At 39.7% G+C, this 21,463-nt stretch overlaps 1 protein-coding gene and 1 non-coding gene across 2 annotated transcripts; one reads left to right on the top strand and one right to left on the bottom strand.

Annotated features, from left to right (window-relative positions):
* The first annotated feature begins 367 nt into the window (after window positions 1–367).
* trnar-ccu (transfer RNA arginine (anticodon CCU)) lies at window positions 368–440 on the top strand. Its single transcript has one exon. It is a non-coding gene; the product is annotated as a tRNA-Arg (tRNA).
* A 2,135-nt stretch (window positions 441–2,575) lies between these two features.
* Window positions 2,576–20,647, bottom strand: LOC117246867 (uncharacterized). The gene is made up of 15 exons (XM_033610874.2): window positions 20,510–20,647; window positions 18,766–18,968; window positions 18,304–18,405; window positions 18,088–18,183; window positions 17,236–17,346; window positions 16,588–16,711; window positions 13,391–15,379; window positions 12,036–12,054; window positions 10,742–10,770; window positions 9,399–9,601; window positions 7,711–7,812; window positions 7,493–7,588; window positions 7,230–7,340; window positions 5,597–5,720; window positions 2,576–5,403 (listed from the first exon to the last, which is right to left on the bottom strand). The coding sequence occupies exons 1-15, from the start codon at window positions 20,541–20,543 to the stop codon at window positions 3,347–3,349; spliced, it is 5,400 nt and encodes a 1,799-aa protein (XP_033466765.2). The 5' UTR covers window positions 20,544–20,647; the 3' UTR covers window positions 2,576–3,346.
* Window positions 20,648–21,463: the final 816 nt, after the last annotated feature.

Below are 21,463 nucleotides of genomic sequence, written 5' to 3'. Positions count from 1 at the left end.
ATCAAAGAAGGGGTTTAATCGGCGAACTACGACTTCGGTCGCCTTTATCGATGAATAGGTTTCCTGTGAATCGTAGTCTGTCGGTATGTTCAATACAGAGAAGATCTGGTAAGTGTAACGCTAGTGTTAACGTTATTGTTACTAAATTGACTGAAAATTGGATTGGCCAGCAATATGAAAAAAGATTAAAGTGAGAAATACTTAAATACTTAAAGAGCCTTTGGTGGTTAGTAACGTGGCGTACCACCAAGAGTCCAGCAAACACAAACTAGAAGTAGTTAGTTTTGGTAATTGGCTTAGAACATACACAATTAGTTCATGAAGCATTTTATACTTAATGTTATTATACTATATATTGTGACATGTAGCCCCAGTGGCCTAATGGATAAGGCACTGGCCTCCTAAGCCAGGGATTGTGGGTTCGAGTCCCATCTGGGGTGGTCTCTTTTTGGAAGGTTAGTGATATATTTTCGACTTATCAGTTTTTCAGTGCTGCAGAATGTTAAAATAAAAACAGCTATAATTGAAAGTCAGAAGGAAAGAAAGTGATAACCACAACGACTTTGTACGTGTATTCATTCAGCCATGATGAAAATACAAATGTTCCCACAATTTTTATATGTTAATGAGGCTGTTAGATATTTCATATTAATTTAGTAATCTCTGCCTTGGTGCTGCAATGTTAACATTACAGGTCCATTAATGTGTCCCCCTGAATCTCAGTGTATTGGCTGTATGAAATAAGTTCTGCAGAATGGCTTGATGCAATTATTATTATTGTTATTATTATTATTATTATTATTATCATTAGGTGTTTAAAAAATTGTGCTGTGAACATGTTTCGTTGTTGAGAAACTGCTTTGTTGGGGAGAAAAAACAATTTGGAGTAGAATTTTTGCAGTATCGAATGATTCTTCTCACCATAAACATTAATTGGCAGGAAAACCACAGGTATACCCAATAACAGTAATGTTGCTCCATGACATAGAAGTGTTTGAGAGAGCCTGTGTGGCAGTATGGAAAACACCAGGGCCCTGACATGGAACACCTAAAATAGCTCAGCAATTGTTAACGGGGAAACACTACAAGTGAACAGGGCAAAACGTTTAGGTTGGACAGACTAAGATTCACTTTATTAATAACTATAAAATATCATCATAATAAGTCCTCGCCAGTTGAATACATCCATTAAGACGATTATTTTTTATATTGTATTTTTTTCTGAAATTTTGTTTTTATATGCAAATGAGATATCTAACTAAATACATGCTAATTTGCATGCATTTCTGAACAGGAATCAGAATATTATAAAACACCGGGTTTAAAATTCTTGTTTAATTTTGTTGAAATATTACACTCAGTGGTTTTGTAGAGACTTTGGATATTTATTTTTTCACTCTATAAATCAGAAAAAACTGTAATCAGCCATAAAAAAACAAAACAATTTTGAGCCATTTGTTGCGAATCAAAGTTATATAAATCAGACTGTGAATGATGTATGAACACCTTCTCCGTAAAACCTTCAGAATATAGATAGCAATAAAACTATTAAGTTTAATATGTGCTATTGAAGTGGAGATTTACCATGAAATTTCCCCAGTCAATTACCCATGTTGAGAAAATATTTTTTTTTGTATTAAAGGTTCTCATCAATGTTCAGCTACAAACTAGGCATTATCTAATTAAATGTTTTTTTATATACATTTCCTGAACCGAAATTTAACTACAAAACACCTTTTCTTTCCACTAGTCTGAAAGAATGTCATGGACGCAAAATATCCCGAAATCTCAAAACCAAGTAGTGCATCAAGTTCTTACCTGTAGTGTCTCCCCTTATTACACCTTTGCTTTGCTTTGCACCTGAAAATGCTACCAGTCCGATACTACTACATTTGGACTTGTCATGGTAGGAAAAGAACAGGTGTTACCAGTAACATTAATAATGGTTCCATACTATTCAAATGTCCCAGGTAGGCACGAACAGTAAAGACCCTGAAACTTAAGGAGCTTGATGTAATCCAGCTTTCACCAACTTAAACATTTACACCTGTGCTTTTCCTATTGTGAAATGTCAAAATGTCTTGAGTAGGAATAGGGCCTGCAGGCTGTAAATATAATGAAAACCTGACATTGAACATCTTCAGTTCCTTGCTTGTCACGAGGCAATAGCAGTTCTTCCACTGCTCCAGATAACTGACCAATCTAGTGTCAATCATTTAATTTAGTAACCACAATATTAAGCTACATCATTCCTGCACATTGGTTCATTAACACTAAATGGCTACATTTATAGACCAAATTCCATTATGTATTTCATGCAAAACAGCATCTTTTTTTAGTGGTTACCATATTCTGTAGGGACAACTTTTGAATGCTCCCTCCCTGTATTAAAGGTGTACTATGAAGGGTTTTCCTAAAAACAATGTAAAGACTCATACAAAAGTAATCCCTCCCAATCATCACTCATGACTCACTAGAAGTGTTTGGTGGTTTATTTATCTGCAGAGTTTCTGCCTTCTGTCTGCACTTTATTTTCTTCGTTTGTGTTGTATTCCAGACGTTCTTGGGCACAGCACACAGGTGAGGGTGGGGCTTTATTTATTAAAAAAAAAAGGGAAGAGGTAGCAACCAGGTGTCACACTGTAAGCAACACACATCCAAGAGGAAGCTACAGGAATTGTAGACACAGTGTGAAAAAAAAAAACCCAAATAAAATGAGGCAAAATGCCAAGCAAAACTCATTCCAAAATGAAAGTGAATCTGGGGTTGGCTTTTACTTTTGCTGGCAATACAATTTACATACAGTAACCAACAATTCCTTCATACCATACCTTTAAATCAAACCGAAATTTCTGTCAACAAGAAACCATGTGCAAGCAACTCAAATGCTCAAAAGCGTATGAATGACCTGACTCCTAAATCAAATGATACTTGGAATCAAATGATCATTTATTCAAGAAAAAGAAATCAATTCCTAAAGGAATCGAGGATTATATCATTTATACATACAAATCTTATGTAGAACTACAGCAAACATTTCTGTAAAAAATACAAAGTTACATATTTATAATGCACTATACATTTACACATATCCCAACAATCCAAGCTTTGACAGCCGCAGAAACAGAAATGTGGCTGATATTTTAAGGAAACGTCCTTCAACTGGAAAACATGGTTTTAATTCCCCATCTCAGTCAACATCCACACTGCTGAAAAGTCCTTGAGCAAAGTCACGTCCTCACCAGTTCCTCATGTTCTGGTCTTCATCTAATGCTGACCTCTGACCTCCTTCAATAGGGGAACATTTAACAGAACATCCCAATGTGAATTAGTAGCATAACATTAACTACGCATGAACAAGTCTCCTGTGTCTTTTTAAGCCATGCAAGCTTGAAAAGCCCTTGCTACATACTGTACAAACATATGGTCTCTCTCCTGTATGGGTTCGCATGTGTAAAGTAAGAAAGCAGGATTGGACGAAACCTTTTTCACAGATGTTGCACTTAAATGGTCGTTCCCCGGTATGGTATCTCCTGTGTATCTTTAGTTCTGCAGCAGACCTAAAAGACTTATCGCAGTCGTCGCACTTGAAAGGCCTTTCGCCCGTGTGAATCAAAGTATGCCTCACCAAAGCGTCCTTGCCAAAGAATCCCTTCCCACAGTGCTCACATGGGAAACGCAGCCCTTTGTGATGGAAGTTGTCATGCTTCAGAAGGCATCTTCTGGAAGTGAAGGTTTTCCCACACTGAGCGCAGGTGAAGATTGGCGTGGGTTTCTCGGTTAAAGGTTCACCAGAGTGATGTACACGCTCCACGTGCCTCGTCAATGTCACGCCGTGCCTGAATTTCTTGCCGCACTCCCAGCAGAGGAACGGATACGCTTTCGTGTGTTTTTTCTGGTGTTCCACTAAGTCAGAGTATGATCGGAATCTTTTGGTGCAGTGAGGGCACTGAAATGGTTGGTAACCCGTGTGTTTCCACTCATGTCTGATGAAACGCTTCAAACTAGCAAATGGTTGATGACAGTGGGTGCAGGTAAAAGGCTCAGTGGGATTGTGGACGTCGATGTAGTGCTTATGAAGGGCCTTAAACACGGGAAAATTCTCCTCACACTGGTTACATTGAAATGGAGTGTGGGATTCTTTGTGCATTGCCAATGCCTCCGGGTCTCGTACCAGTTTCATGCACACCTCGCAGTAGAGCGGGTTGTGAGTTTGTTTGTGGGAATCTAATGTTGATTTGTACTTGAATGCCTTGTCACATTCATCGCACCTGAAACAGTGCTTAACATCCTCAGGCTGCTCAGGATCCACCTGTTGCTCATTGTAGCAAATGTTTCTTAAATGGAACCTAAAAGTTTGTTTGCACTTGAACTCAACACTGCAGTGAGGGCAGTAGAAGGGACCTTCTATCACACTTTTGTTTCCGTCAGGGCTTTTCTCTTCTCCTTCTCTGGAAGCCCCCCTGTCTGGGTCATCGGGGTCCTGGGCTGAGCTGTCTGACGGCTGCTCTTCATTGGTTGCGTCGCCAGGAACCTCACTGACTGACTGTTCACCCTCATCTGCTGCAGTCTCTGGTTCCTTTGCTTTCCTGCCAGGTTTTGCTTTCGCCTGATTTGGACATCTGTGTTGCTGCAGGTAACGCATGCTCTTGTAAAACCTCTTACACGCAGGACACGAAAAGGGCAGCTCCTCTGTGTGTCGATTCATGTGGCGCTCTAAGAACTTGGCACTACTCACTACCTTGCTGCATACTTTGCATGTCCTCTCATCCAAGTCATTTCTTTTGGTTGAATCTTGGGATCTGGTTAACTTTTTAGGGCCACTGTTTGTATTACTGCCCTGGGCCTTTCCTGATTTTCTCCACTGCGACAGGTACCGTTTCATCTTGAGTCCACGGTTCTTCCGCACTGGTCTTTCCCACAAGACGTCATATTCTGGATCTGGATCAGCCCTCGTTCTGCTTGGCACTTCGAAGTCTTGATCCGCGGGACGCTTCTTTTTCCTCCCGCGCCTATTTGGCTTCTTTTCCACACCATCGAGCACCGTCACCTGGCCGTCCTCCCCAATGATCAGTGTTCCAGATTGGTGGTCCTGCTGATCATCTGCCATTTCACTGTCACTGACCTCAGTGCCCACAACAGGATCTGTGACCACCACAGTGTCCATTTCTGCTTTCACCTCGCTGCCGAGACCAAACCACTGGGTTTGCACACACTCTTCAGAGGGCCCAGTTCCTTCCACGTACATCTCTTTATTCTCAGATTCCACCTCCATCTCTGAGCAGACTGTATACATGAGTCCGCTCTCTGCATCAGTTTCTGTTTGTTCATTGACGATTACAACTCTTTCCACAGGGGGGAGACACAGTGCTGAGAGGATGCCACTGTCAACAACATAAGATTCTGAAAAGAGGAGATTACAGTAAATGTTAAAATTACTCAAATTAAAAAGGCACTATGTAAACACTTTTGCTGAATAATAAAGAATTAATTTGTGGTATGTTACTGTGCAATAGCATTTTGTTTATGGACCAAACAAAGCATTGAGAATTTGTAATATTCTGTGAACAGCTTATTGTAATTCTGAGTAGCTCACCAATGTCCTCTAACTGGCTGAGGTCTTTCTGAGTGTCCAGCAAGGTCTTAAGCTCCTGAGGCTGAGCGAAAATCTCCATGCATTCATTCAGAATACAGGAGGCATCGCTGAGCATGGAGGCAATCTGACAAAGACAAAATTAAAACTAATGTGAGGCGACAGCACTGCAGTTTTTAAATGCAAGGTTAAGTAAAAACAGACGTGGACTTTGAGCATCAGTGCTTGTGACAATCGGATGCAAAAACAAAAGCACCAAACCTAATTACCAGCTTCTCTAAAGCAAAATAGCTGTCTTCAGTGTATGAATATAAACACAGAAGTAGAAATATGCTCTGTATGTGACAACTAGTGCTGGGCAGTATGACCAACTGCTATTCAACTGTCAGGAGTACAATTTATTGTCTTCCTCTATACACTGAAGGCTTTGATTAGTACAGGGTTTGCTTGACCCCACAAAATTATACAATATATGAAGGAATCAGAATGTGTCAAACAGTTGCAGATGTAAATCATTTTTATTATGCAAACTGCAATGTATTAAAAACAGAACTTGAAAATCGATATGAAAAAACTGCATTTTTTTCAAACCAAATATTCAAGATTGCTGTGAAACACAGTTATCAGAGCCTTCAGTACACATGATGACATTAAAATGTTTTTTATATTTTATGTACTCCTGACAGTGGAATAAGGCACAATAAATCTATCTACTCAAAGTATTTGAGTATTCAAAGAGATATTTCTCAAATATTCCATTGCACAAGGAAGACACAAGCCTATTATGAACTGACATTTGGTCAAATCCTGTGTTTTAATCATTGCTCTGAACCGGTCTTTCCCAATTGTCAGCAGTGGCATCATGTATTTGCATTGGTGGAGTGTTGTTACGTTCTTGAAAAAAAAAAAAGCCACTTCTGACCCTTTGGTTTCACAGTTCCACTGGCACTGCTGCTAGCCTTGAATCTAACCAACATAGTCATGTATTCCAACACACATTTTCTGCTGAGGTGATGGTGGACTAAGTTGCTAGTGTTACCACCACGGACAACAACAGCGGCCTGAAAGACTAGCATCCGATTTTTCAAAGCGAACAACTTCCAAACAGCAGACACAGCTCCTCTCTTGTGCACAAACACTTCTTGTACATCTCTGGTCTCTCTTTCTTCTTCCTCCACCTTTCCACCTTTGTTTTCTAAATGTACCTTAGAGATGGAGCTTCTACCAGCTTATTATATATTCTTATGCTAAGTGGCTAGCTGGTGAGCTGTACCCAGGGTGCCATTTTGCAATGTAATGCTGTAAATGTATAATTATCAAAGTTACAAATTGTTGGTCACAAGTTATGTGCCATGGTGTTTTACATGTTTAAGAGTTAGAGTGGGGTATTTTTTGTTTTGATCTCAAGTTATAACCATCAGTAAGAAGGGTATTCAGTTAATAGGGCCTCCCTCTCCTACTCAGTGTGGTGTGCCTCAACAGTAGTGCTCTTTCCTATTTACTGAAGTACTCCAGCAACTTTCTCTGCTGTGCGTCAGTATGACTGTATAAAGATAAAAATCATCTCACATGGAAATTCAAAACCATTATACCACCCAGCACTAGTAACCTATTTTACAGTGATATTGAACTCTACCTGTTGAAGAGTTTGGGTAGGAAGAAGCTTTTCAAGTCTGGACAGAAAAAGCCACATCAGTGTCTGGATTGCTTTGTCATATGTGGGGCCAAAGTCTGCTGGGAAAACATCCTGCAACACCGAAATTCATACATGTTAAATGTCTGAGCTGTCCATACATGACTTCTCAGGAGTACATGAAGACAAAAAAAAAAAAAAAGAATTCCCCGTCAAATACAAACTTCACCACTGACAGTGAACAAAGATATACAACTCAAACATACCTGGAAGAAGTTTCTTCTCTCCTCAGGATCTCTCAGCAGATTTTGGACAAGGCCCATGAAATGTGAGTCAGATACTTCTTGTTCTGCATTTTCAGTCTGCGATTAAAAAAAAAAAAGAAAGAAAAAAAGGTTAAAATTGCAGAAGAAACACACTCTGAGCAAACACTTAAAAAAGAGGGACTACAGATCTTTCACGTTGAAAACAAGTTTATACCCACCTCTATGTTCCACAGAGATCTGAGGTTCTGCATTCGATCAAGATGCGGCTGTATAACCTGGAGGTCGGCAGTCTCCTCAGAGCGACACAGCTCCAGGATCAGCTACAATCAGAGAAGAACAGCAAGAATGAACAAGTGATATTTAAGAAAAAAATACTCATCTGCCTGCTGTTCTTTTCCATTCACATCAGCTCTAAAATAACCCCTATTTCTCTTCTTACTCAACTTCTCACACTGAATGGAAACATTTCACACGCAACATATGAGAGCTTCAGTTATATACAGTCCTGGTGCCATGTCTTTCTTTAAAATAAAACAAAAACAGTGGATCTGTGGCAACCTCTTGATTGACATCTTAAGACACTGGTATCAGAATTGCAGTGACCAGACTTCTAGCCTTCCATGCAAGCAGGTGGAAGCTAGTAGTCGCTGTGAAAGAGTGGCGCTGGATACAGTGCTGACGGGGTAATGCAGAATAAAGACAACTAGCTGAAAAACAACCAATATTACAGGAGGAAAGAGTGTGATGGTGAGGCGTGACAGTGGCGACTAGAGCTGAAAGTTAAACGTAGTATACAAAAAACACATGAATTCCTCAAGACCAAAGACAAGTTCCTATGTCTTGCTTGTCACCTGCTGATTAAAAAGGGTCCTGAAGTTAGCTGGTGAAGTTAGCCCCCCCCCCCGGAACCTGACCAGGTTCACTTAAGATGGACCATCATGGTGGACCAGCTATTCTTGTTGTAGTGAACAGTTGTGTGTGAAATGCAGTGCAGTGTATCTCAGCTGCTCCTTAACAGATAACTGAGAAAGGTCTGGCTGCTGAGTAACTCCTGAGTTAAATAAACAACTCAAAATTGAATTATGCTGCACGCCGCTAAAATAACTCCACGAGGCTGGTGGTTCTGACAAACTGCAGCTCACACTGAACAGCCACTGTCACGATCGTGGTTTACTGCTAGCCTCACATTCAGCTCACCTGCTTGTCTCATGAGCAGACACACGTTTCTCTCTCCGTACTCACCACACACACGCACGCACACACGCACATACTGAATGCTTCTGTAGAGGCTGCCTTACTCCACAGTTTTCTGACAGGGTTTACATTTAGCTTTGTTTTGTCTTGTATTGTGTCCAAACGACCAACATGGCATCTTAATGTATACCAGCTCTTTCTCATCTGAATTCCTCCAGGATTTGAGTCATTTTGCCTCTGTGACTGGAAAGGCAGGGATGAGTAGACCGGAGGCAATTGCAACAGTTTTTGGTTTCGATGTCATCTCTCAAAACCTCTTCAACTATTTGGATAAAATTCTATGTTGGTAACTTGTAACTTGTATGTGATCTACTTGGTAACAGTCATCAAGTACTTTTAAAAGAAATGTAAGAGTCAAAATATTGATTGAAGCACTCAATGTTAAAAGGTTACATCTGCCCTGATGTGCAGAAGCAATTCTAACAGCATATGGGGTATGGCAAGCATTTCATTCAACATATTTGACAACTTCAAAAATATGTGTCGAAAGCTCTCTTCCTGTCAGCAGTTGCACTAACTATCTCAGTGTTTCCCCTACTATTATATTATGTCTCTACGTCTTGACTCCCACAAAAAAAAAAAAAATCTACCCATATCTTATGTGGCTAATGTTTAGTGGTTTTAAAAAACAGCAACTTCAACTCTTCCTCACCCGTGCTCTGAGTCCCAAAATGAGTTCAGCCCGCTGCCTTGTGGAGAGAAGTTGAGGGACCATCTCCGTAACCATGAATACAAATTCCTCAAGCAGCCCATAATCTGTCACAATTTTCTGCTCCACTGTCTGCCAGATGGCTGCAGAGACCAGCCGGATTGGTGGGATTAGGAGGCGCAGAGCAGAGAGGGGAGGCGAGGGACCTGCAAACAGGGAAATGCATTTTTAACAATGTTTAAAAAAGGACACACTAACACCATCACATCAGATCAAGAGTTATTCTGTAAATTGAGAATACACTATTTTATACAAGACAGTATGGGTTCCCCATGTTATTTCTGGACAGAAATGCAGCCACATATATTCAAATGTAATTTTTAATGTTGAGAGCACTACAAACAAAATTCTCTTCATCTCAATGTAACTGGAGCAGCAAAACATGTTAAGTATCTCAAAACCTAGGCAAATAAAACCAAAAGTATCTGTATGAAAAGATGCTAAGTCAGGGGAGTGAGGAAGTCAAGGTGTTATTTATTATAGAGTGTTGATTAAGTGAACCGGCCCATTAAACGGCCTTTAAGGTTGTCAAAAAATTTGCCAGGAATTTCCCTAACAAAACAAGATGGTTAGTGCTAGCTCAGTAACGTCATGAAATAAAAGAATCAGTTTACCAACAAGTTTAAACATTAACGCACACATCTTTAAAGCTAGCGTGTAGCATTTTGCACTATAGGAGCCAAAAGACAGTTGTGTTTCATCCATGTTCCTTGTTTGACGTTGCCCATCTTTGGTGCACCAATCGTAAATCAATAAACTAATAGCAGACCTGCGGTCTTGGTTAATGTTAGAGTAAGGACTTTTGTTTTATTTGGGCAGAACACTTAGATGCCCTGCTCTCACTTTACTTTATACGATCATACGCAAATCCAGCCCAACAAGTCACATGCTTACACTGTAAATATATTAACAAAGACCCAGTATGTCTTTAACATATGTTTTAGGGTTGTCGCAGTTCATTCGACATCAGCAGATACACGTAAGAGCGACTTCCCTGCAGCTAGCGTTAGCGCTAGCAAAATTAGCACAACATTGTATACCCTAGCGATAGCACGTATCCCGAAACTGCTACTAATGTATGTGATGCCACAAACTTAGCTACTCCTCTCCACGGTAGGTTGAGCTGAGGTATCTCAATAGTGGTCTAAATTTAATTTTAATGCGCTGACTGGTGAATTTTGTCCAAAAACCAGTTATTCTGTGACAGTTAGCAATGTTATTCCCGCGCGCGGGCTGCGTTGCGGCCTAGCCAAACAAATGTATAGTCTGTGACCGTTTGTACTCACCAGGTAACTCAGAAACACCTCCGTCCATCCTACACATTCACTGCACTTACATTACACTTATAGAAAGTAATGTCTGTCGCTCGACTGAAGCCGAACTTAAGATTTTCACGGCGGTTGCGTTCAAGAGACTGAAGTAAAACAGGCGATCTTTGTGCGTCAACGGCTGTCTAGCGGTCCTTCCGGATCAACAATCCGACGACAAACAGCGGCGTTTGTTGAGTTCCGCATCTCCCTTTTTGACGTCGTACCCCCCCGCCCCCCGTCTCTCTACTGTTATCCAATAGTCAGTTTTTGCTGTATTCCGTCTTTGATACAGATAAAAATACTTTTGTGCCTCGGTGAAAGCAGATCAAACTGTTAGAAATTAACTACAAATACAAAACACAGATACTGAATTTTTGAAGACAGCTTGCAGGCAGATTTGGAGGCCAGGCAGCATTTTCTGTCAATTTTTTGGTTTCACTTTGATAATAAAGTATATTTTCTGGTCATTGTTGTCAAAGAATACAAATTAAAGTCAACATGTTTGAGTATTGTGGAATTTTTCTTGTTCAATTTCAGCTTTAAATGTCTCAATGTATGTCAAGGAAAAAAGAAAAACAGAAAACATTGAACAGAAAGGCAGATCAGATTTGACTGATCTAATGCTTAAAGAGTACTGCACCAATTTAGCATTTTACCTCAGTAACATTGTTGGCCTCATGATGGACACATTTTTATTTTAATTATCAAAATCGATGCTGCACAATCAGAGATAGACTTATTTTGTCCACATATTCTTTTTTCAAGATTCAGGTGTGTAACGTTAATGTTGGTGTGCTGATCTCTGCTGCAGGTTAGAGCCTCAAGGCTACATTAGGCACTACTAACATTAACTAACACTAACCTGATTCTTTGACTGAACTCTTGGTCACATTGCATTGTAGGTAATTTGGGTTCCAGGTTTTGACAAGGAAGAATTTGTGAAATAGACGCTGTCTTTGGTGCTGATGCATCTATATAGAACATTTTAGAATGAAAAGTTGAATGAGGCATTCACTGGCCAAGCTTGTGTTAGTGCAAAATTCCTTAATTGTTTGTCTCAACAATAGAATAAATTTGTCTGATAAAGTTGTTAGCAACCATTACTTCTGAGCCCCCTTGTAAACACAAACCTGTTTGTAAACTTCTGTAGGTTTTAGAGATTCTCTACTTGTGAATTACACTTGGAATGGGCATTTTAAGCAATTTCCTTGTACAAACATTAAATTGATATAGAGAACTCAAGTACTCAAAAAAAAAAAAAAAATCTAACAGAAGAATAGGAGTGTCAACTGGACAAAAACAGAAAACCAGGTCAATCTGAAATTCTTTTATTGAACAACCACATCTCAATTAGCCTGTTAAACAATGAAGTCAAAGTTAGTATCAGAAAAATCAGTCAATTTTGTGTTGCTGCCATTACATAGGTTAGAAGCAGTACTGAAGGACCATCTTCTTAGCCACTTTCTTCTTCTGGTCAGGACTTCCAAAATTTCCCATTTGTTTGTAAGCCAGTTTCTCCGATAGCCATTTATTCTTAAACAATGCTCATTGCTCCAAAGTCCTGTTAATCCAAAAATACACACTCCCTGCAGTTATGCAATGTTTTTCGTGTCACATTTGAAATAAAAAAAAATGTCAACTAGAGTTATCTTTAAGTTATATTCCTTTCATCTGCACCGCGGCCTCTCTACCGTTGTCTGACTTCACTCTCATGTTTGTGTGTGTCTGCGTGTGTGTGGAGGAGGTCAGCATGCAGAGAGCAGGAGAGAGTCTGCAGCATGATGATACATAAAACCAAAACTTTAAAAAGTAATGATAAAAGAGCAGATAGTGGCAGAGCTAATTAATACTACTGTCTTGATTCATTTTGCCCCGGGCTGTTTAATGCCGGGTCTCAGTACCAATTCCTAGCCAGGCCACTCATAGGTTGCTTCTGGGCCGGATGTGGACCGCAAGCCGCCAATTGAATAAACCATGAAGATGTTACATTTGTCAACAATTCTGTGGTGAATGTGCAGTTAAGTTCAAGTACAAAATCCACTTGGTTATAGGTAGGAATAGATTGTGTTTTGGCTTTAAACACCCACACACAAAAGTTGCTGGAAAAGCAGGGTGAAAAACATCTAGGTTCAGCGCCTCAAACGCCGCTGGGATACGCCACGTAGGGTGGATAGAAACACCCAAGATTGGTTGCTCAAACGCTACAATGAAACTGAAACTAACTGCAGTGAGAAATGGGACTTAAGAGCAATGGGCATTTGTTTCGGGAATAATGGGCTGTCAGAGAAATGGTCCAATGGGACATTATTTGGACTAATGGGCTTTAGAATTTTGGTCCACTGGAACAATGGCATGGCACCATACAACATCATCTTAGTTAGCACAAGCTTACACAGAAGCAGCAGCTAACATCCAACACAGAGATGTTAAATGGTCCCAACAAACCCACACGGAAACGGCTCAACTTTGTTGTTACACCCATTCAGAACCGTTAGCTTTATTTCTTTAATAGTTTAAAAAAAAAAAAAAAAAAAAAAGTCATGTTCACATGTGAAAGGTTAGGCAGCTATTACTCTATACATTAAGTACCGGAGTACTCTATCAATGTTTCTGCCATGCATTTTTAATGCTTTTCAAAAGTATGTACAAGATTTTTGTGTCTGTGCATGCTGTAGAGCTTAAGGAAGGCCTTGCCACAGATATGGCAAACAAATGGCTTTTCTCCTGAGTGTATTTTAGCATGTGCGTTGAGATAACACATTTGTATAAAGCCCTTACCACAGACACCACATTTATATGGTCTCTCTGTACTATGATGCAAGAGGACATGCTTCTTCACTTCAGCAGTTGACCTGAAGTCCTTGTCACAGTCAGGCACAGTGCATTTGAAAGGTTTCTCTCCTGTATGGATTAATTTATGTCTAGCCATTGTTGATGAAGAGACCATCTTCCCACAGTATGGGCACGGATGACGGAACAATTCATTTAAGTGTTTGGTCCTCTGGTGTTTTTTCAGGGATCCTTTCTCTTTAAAGGATTTCTCACACTCGCTGCAAGAATACTTCCTCTCATTTCGAGACTCACTGTGAATGAAATTCAGGTGTCGCATGAAGTTGGACTTCTGGGCGAAAGTCTTACCGCACTCTGCGCACAGGTAGGGTTTCTCTCTGGTGTGGACTCTTTCATGGGAACTGAGATCTCCATCAGTTTTGAATCTCAAGGCACACTGAGGGCACTGGAAAGGTAGATGGCCCGTATGTTTCCACTCGTGTGCGATCAAAATTCGCAGCTTGGATACCGTTTTCGGGCAATAGTTGCATTTAAACGGCATGCTGATTTTATGGATGTTTTGGCAATGCCTGAGCAAGGGTTTGAAAAGAGTGAACGTCATGTCGCAGCGGTTACACTGAAACAGCGTGTGAGAAGCCTTGTGCCTTGCCAATGTTGCTGCATCTCGTAGAACCTTCCTACACACATTGCAGTACAGTTTATTGTGTGTCAGTTTGTGCCTTTCAAGAGAAACTCTGTACCTGAATGCCTCTTCGCATTCCTCACATTTGTAAAGATTCTTAGCTTCGTTCGGCTTCTGCGGATCTATCTGTTGTCGGCTGTACTCGAAGCAGGTTCTATTCAAGTGGAGCTTCAGAGATGAGAAGAGTTTAAACCTGCTGTCGCATCGAGGGCAGGCGTAATCACCGGTGGGAAAGTGGGTTTTCATATGAGTTCTCAGGTTTGTGTTGATGTGCTCCTTGCAGATAAAACACAGGGTGTTCCGAGTCTTTTTTGAAGTGCTGGCTTTGATGTCAGAGATGTCCCGCTTTCTGCTGTTAGCTGATACATTTTTAGAACCCATGAAGGAAGGGTCCTCATTTGAGCAGCTAGACAGCAAATCACCTTCAGAACTACTGTCAGGAGTCACAAAGGAAGGCTCATCATCCGAGTAGCTGGACCAGGAATCAGCCATACTAGGGCCACTACTTGAGGCCTTATGGCAAGAGTTCTCATCAGAGTAGTAAGACCATGAATTGTCTTCACTGCAATGACTGATAGGAGCCATATACGTGGAGTCGTCTTTGCCAAAGCTGCTTGACACCTCATTGTCAGGGATGTGTAAAATAGCCCCATTGGAGGGTTTTGTTTTCCTAGAAGGTGATTTGTAGACCTCGTCACAAAGACCTTTTTTCTCTTCCAACAGAATCTTTTTCATCTTCAGGCCTCTGTTTCGTCTCACAGGTCGAGACTGCAAAGAGTTCGGCATGTCCAGTCTTTTTAGTTGAACACGGCATTGTTTTAGAAGGCCAGTTGCATCCTCCACTTGACTCTGAGGAAGGCCTACATTTTCTTCATGTCTTGTAATGTCTCCAAAAAGCATCTCTGTTACATTTTCACCAGGAGTCCAATGAGAGTCATCAACCTCCATCTCACTTGTCTGATCTTCAGCTGTGTCTATTTTTATCTCTGTTGTATGAGACAATGTTAAAGATTCCTTCTCTAAATCTGACGCATATGATAGCACATTATCCAAGACGTTGGCTTGGGGTTTATCTGTCTCGGTTCTTTCTCCAGAGGGAAGTTTGAGAGCTGAAATAATGCAGGCGCCATCCAAGGAACCATCTGAAAAGAAAAAAAAACATTGCAATAAAATGGTGAAAAAGATTACACTGACACCCACTGTAAATAAACACTAATCTTAGTGTTAGAGAGTCAATCCCCCAATCCCAAATGAATCCCTTACAGACTTGTTGACTCAAGTCCTAAGCCCTTACAGACCTAGGACCAATTCCATTTCTTCCCCTTAGCCCTTGTCTTGGCCCTTCCCCTTGGTTTTGCACGTTCATGTGAGGGGAAGTGGTGTCCCAATTCTCCGTTAGCTCTTAACCTGATGGAGAATTGTGACACCAATTCACATGAATGCGCGAAACCAAAGGGAAGGGCCAAGACAAGGGCTAAGGGGAAGAAATGGAATTGGTCCAATATATTTTCACATCTAACCAGGTGAATTAAGGGTTTCTTTTAACCAAACCAGAGTTGGTAACTGTTGGAACAGTGGAAAGACAAACCAAGACATTTTTGTGAGTTTTATTTGTTTTTTGACTTTGACTTTGAATGAAGTGTGTTCTACTATGATAAAATCAGTGTTTATTTAAATGGAGTCTGGGGGGCTTGGCGATGACGATTTCAGGGCTTTTCTGTTTGAACAAAAAGGATCTTACTTTTTAACAAAAAGGTCTATCTCTGTAAAGATCCTTTCCATAATGTTGTCAGGCACTTGAATAATAATCTGAGCCTGTCAGTGGCAAATACAGGCACTATTGGTGGATGTACATTGACGATGCACAAATGTCCAGAGTGATTACAATGCAGCCTGTTTCGCTGCTGCCGTCTGTAGCCCTCTCGATCAGTCCTGGACCAATTTCAATAATTGTTGTTTACATTAGTCTCTTAAACACAAAAACATGGGAACATAAGCCCCTTTTCCACCAAACACTTCGGTATGGTACTTTTGGAACTAAAAGTAACCCTTCAGACATGGTTCCTAGACCCTATGTCCGTTTAGTGTTTCCACCGCAAACAGTACCCTGAAAAATACCAAAGTTACTTACTTACTTACTTACAAGTAAAACACTACTCCATGAATGTGCTCCTGTATTGTGCTATGATATACTATTCCACCCCTAATGGACACCCATTATACTTCCCAGCACCACAGCAAAGGTCAAATACGGGCCAAGTGTTGATGTTCTCAAAAAGTACAATGCTGAGGAAGAGACAATATTAAAGACTTCAGTTATTAAAAGGAATTAGTAACTATAAATGCTTGCCATTATGATCCAGTTGGCTGAGGTCTTTTTGATACTGCAGTAGGGTTTTGAGCTCCTCACATCGAGACACAGAGTCCATACATTCCTCCAGAACTGAGGATGCCTCACCAAACTTGGAGGCAACCTTAAGACAATGAAAAGGAAAGGAAAAAATAAAAGGTAAGAGAAATGTATAAAAACACCAAACTATATAAAAAAAAACACCTATAAAAACTAACGACTATAAAAACACCAAAGTTGAAAGTAGGGCTGGGTGATATATCAATATAGAATTGATATCATGATACAAAACCAGATATCATCTTAGATTTTAGATATTGTGATATCATAAGTCATTTCCTAGTTTTAAAGGCTGCATTACAGTAAAGTGATGTTCCGACTCTTAGAGCTGTTGCCTTCATCCTGAGTCATTATATCCACATTACTGATTATATTTATCGAGAATCTCATTGTGTAAATATTTTGTAAAAGCACCAACAGTCAACTCTAGCATGTCTTTGCAATATCAATATTGAGGAATTTTGCCAAAAAAATATTGTGATATCAGATTTTTTTCCCCCTATATCGCTCAGCCCTAGTTCAAAGCTAGCCCATAATGATATCAAAATGACCTTGTATTGTAACATTTTTTGTCTGTTCTTTATATACCTGTTGGAAAGTCTGAAGGGGAAGAAACTGTTCAAGTCTGGACAGAAACCTCCACATCAAGGTGTGAAGTGCGTCATCATATGTGGGACCAAACTCTTTGGGGAAAACATTCTGCAAGACATGACATGTTATATTTAGATTTTCAAAAACTGGAAAACACTTGAAAACTGCAATGACTGAGGTCAATAAAGAATCAGAAATACAGGATTTTAAAGATGCAAAATGCAAGGGGAGTACTCTGCCTTTAACAGTACACAATTATTCAATATGCATTACAGAGTCACGTTTGGTATACCTTATTGTCCGTCCCTTCAAGGTAATGGGTTGATAGTAATACGCACTCAAAACAAGGCTCACTCCATTAGTTTGACTGATTTTATTTAAAGGTCCAGTGTGTAGGATTTTGGGGGATATATTGGTAGAAATGAATTAATATGATATTCACGACTATGTTTTCTACAAAAATAGAATTCTATTTCTATTGATTTATTAGTGTGTAATCATCTCAAACTAAGAATCACTGTGTTTTTGTGACCTCAGAATGAGCCATTTATAACTACATGCATAGTGGGTCCTCTTTAGATTCTGCCATGTAGTTTCTACAGTGGCCCAGAATGGACAAACCAAACACTAGCTCTAGATTGGGCAATTTGCATTTCTGCATCGGCCACCATAGTTCTCCTATATGCTTGACACAGAAAAGTTTCAGTTGGTTACAATCTGCAAACTCACTGCTAGATGGCACTACATCCTACACACTAGACCTTTTAATCATGAATCTGGATGACCTTTCAGCACTTCATTTTTATTTTCATAAACAGATCAAATTTGAGGTAGGACAGTAACACTGACCTGAAAGAAGTGTTCCCTTTCATCAGGATTTTTCAGCAGCTTTTTAACCAGATCCACAAATTCTGGGTGTGGCACCTCTTGATTAGCATCACAAGCCTGCATATCATGACGTGAGCATGATACAGAATTGATTGCATTGTCCAGTGTATGGTTTTTAAAGACACATCCATCTGATTTCTTACAAAGTCAATCAAAGTAACAACACTATAAACTCACCTCCATTACCCATGAGTCAATGAGCGTGTGCACTCTGTCCAGGTGAGGACGAACATTCTCAAAGTCAGCAGTAGCTTCAAACTGACATAACTCCAAAATTAGCTAAAACCACAAAGCAACAGTGTTACACAACCATAGTGGCAGAAAAAACACTTCCTCTAAACCTCTAATTTAAAACACACAGCTGCAACAGTTTACATATTGTTTAGTTTAGTCAAGTCTACAAGCTCCAGTATTTCAACATGTATTTTTTGAAAGCATTTTTGGATTGACAAGAGAATTAACAGTTAATTCTTAAAATAAATTGTCTTGAATGTTTTTCAATCTTGGAGAATTCAGACACTAAAGCAGCTTCAATAACACAGTCACTATGTTCAGAATTTTAAAATGTTCTTTCACAGCAGCAGCAGTTAATATATGTGAATTGTTAGTGGTTAATAATCGAGCAATGCTCCTCCTCACCCGTGCTCTGAGGCCCAGGATAAGTTGGGCCCTCTGGCGAGTGGACAGTAGCTCTGGAACAATGTCTGTAACCATGGAAACAAACTCCTCAAGCATCCCATAATCAGTCACAACTTTCTGTTGGACGGTCTGCCATATCGCTGCGGAGACCAGTCGAATTGGTGGGACCAGCAGTCGCAGAGCAGAGAGAGGAAGAGGGGTACCTGGATGTAAACAGCAGTGGGTCATTTCATCACCAATGGTTGTCTTGACTTATTGTTACTTCATCTTTTTGATGTTGTTTTGGGTTTTATATTAGCTCCAAACACTAACAGACACCAGATCAGTATTAATAAATATACATTACTTGTTCAAAGTGTGTGTATTTTAACTTCAATAGGCTTATTACTCCAAACAGCGTGTCACGTGGCTTGCTTCATATGTTTAGAGGAAGTCTATTTTTGAAAAACAATCTAATATCCTTGTTTACTTTTGGCACTTTTACGCCAACTGATCCATTAAATTGAACTCAGCTGTAACATATAAGCTGTCACTTCATTCAGTGATGTATTTAAACTACCAATTCAACTTCTTTCAGTGATACAGATGGGTGATGAATTAAAAGAAAACCTGTGTCTTAGTAAGGTGCTGGGCCACCACGTGCCACCAGAACAGCTTTAGCGCACCTTGGCATTAATCCACAAGTCTCTGGAACTCTACTTGAGGGATGGAGCACCTTTCTTCCGAAAGATATTTCTTTTCATTCATTAACTGTAACTGCTTGTCCTGTTCAGAGTCACAGGGGGGCTGATATGACTGACATTGGGCAAGAGTCGGGGTACACCCTAGAGAGGTCGCCAGACTATCAGAGGGCTAACACAAACAGATTGACAACCATTTATGCTCACGTTCACACCTACAGACAATTTAAAGTCATCTTTGTGTCTTTGGACTGAAGAGGGAAGCTGCAGAACCCAGAGAATAAACCACAATGACACAGGGAAAACATGCTAACTACACACAAAAGGGACCAGGTGAGCCTCCGGGTTCAAACATAGAACCCTCTTGCTGTGAGGCCACCATACAAATCAAAATATTCCCTCATTTGGTGTTGTGATGATGGTGGTGAAGAGCACTGTACACATCAGTGCAAAATCTCCCATAGGTGCTCAACTGAGTTGAGATCTGGTGACTGCAAAGGTCATAGCATTTGACTAAGATAACTTTCATACTCACTGAACCTTTTAGTGACACCTCGTGCCCTATGGATGGGGGCATTGTCATCCTGTCCTACTCAGTTATTCAGGATTTTCCAGTAATTTGTCACCCATATGTTCAAACTGCCACCTCAGCATCTTTCAGCTTTGACAACTTCATCCCCATTCATATCTTCAGCTTCAGTTATTGCTGTAATGCAGCAAAATCTCAACATTTTAGACAAATTTCACTCACTGTTACGATTTTATATTCAATGAAATGAGGCTTCTTCATACTCTTATGTGTAATAACCATAACATTAGCTGAAAACTACACAGTACACAGATATTGATTTAACGTTACCTGTCAAAATATGTTACAGTATGGAACAACAATAAAACAAAATTCAAGGCCGATATTAGCTACAAATACTTTCTTCGTCTAAATATCTATCATGTATATGACATCATTCCTCCATGAGAATAAGTGAAGTAGCTTAACAGTTAGCTAACTCGGCTAACTATAAGTTAGTCAGTGTTTCCAGCGGTAATAATGAATAGATACTCACAAATAACGTTATCCTTTAAAATATTATTTTCCATCCTGTGTATCCACTGCACACAGATAGCGTATGTTGTGGCACAGATTTATTGATGAAAATAATTTCTCCTCCTTCTAATGCGCGTTAAAGTTGGTAATGTTTGGTCCGACTGTGTTTTTGTTCCGGGTTGGCCAGGTTGACGGTTCCTAGCTGAAGTCATGTAAATTGTTGTACTGTCCAGCCCCGCCCGACCAACCCAGGTCAGCGTCTTATCACAGACACTGGGTTTTAATCTCGCTGTTGACAGACAGCAGATTTTTAATATGTGTTTCATGATGCTGGAGAGAGTACATGACGTGCGGAACCTTTAAGACATTATCTTTGTTTTAAGGTAAGCCCTATTTTGTATTGAACCAGTGTGACACTGGTATGGAACCCCAAAGTGTTCAATATGTAATAAATAAATGTGTATTTATAAAATTAAATCATGAATTAATTGTTAAAATGTACAAATGCATATTTCAATAAAGCAATAATTCGTGAAATGATTATAAGAAATTATTCAAATTCAACTAATTTTTATACTCACTTCAACCCAGTGTAATTTCATCATTCCTATTTTCATAATGACAGTTTTATAAGATTTATTTTTTCCAAGAATAATGCAGTTTATGTGACGATTCTTTTATTTCATGTCATTTTTTATTTCATAAGTCTTCCATCCCCCGTGCCTCTTAAGCAAGCAAGTTTTAACAACAACTACCAGATTTAGCCTGTTAGCTCCTGTTAGCAATAACAATAATGATGTCAAAGTAAATCCAAGTGAACTACTACTGTCGTAAATAAACACGGACACAAAAATTAATACAGTGCCAATATAGTGTATAAACATGGATTTTTTAAAAGGGCAAATTCTGTTTATATAAAAAATGAATGATGAAACAGCACTTTATAGAATGACTTAAGTTTTGATAATTTTTT

Source organism: Epinephelus lanceolatus, chromosome 21 (assembly GCF_041903045.1).
Source record: "Epinephelus lanceolatus isolate andai-2023 chromosome 21, ASM4190304v1, whole genome shotgun sequence".
Taxonomy (NCBI): Eukaryota; Metazoa; Chordata; class Actinopteri; order Perciformes; family Serranidae; genus Epinephelus; species Epinephelus lanceolatus.
This window is presented reverse-complemented; position numbering and strand designations above follow the sequence as displayed.

Bases quoted from the DNA above. Each gene is read 5' to 3' on its own strand.
- LOC117246867 (XM_033610874.2), bottom strand. From the start codon at position 20,543: ATGGAAAATAATATTTTAAAGGATAACGTTATTT. The intron at 15,380-16,587 runs GCAAGCATTTAT...TTTTCTTTTCAG, and splicing joins CAGCCAACTGGATCATAATG to ATGGTTCCTTGGATGGCGCC. The intron at 7,589-7,710 runs GTGGGTATAAAC...TTTTAATCGCAG, and splicing joins GATCTCTGTGGAACATAGAG to ACTGAAAATGCAGAACAAGA.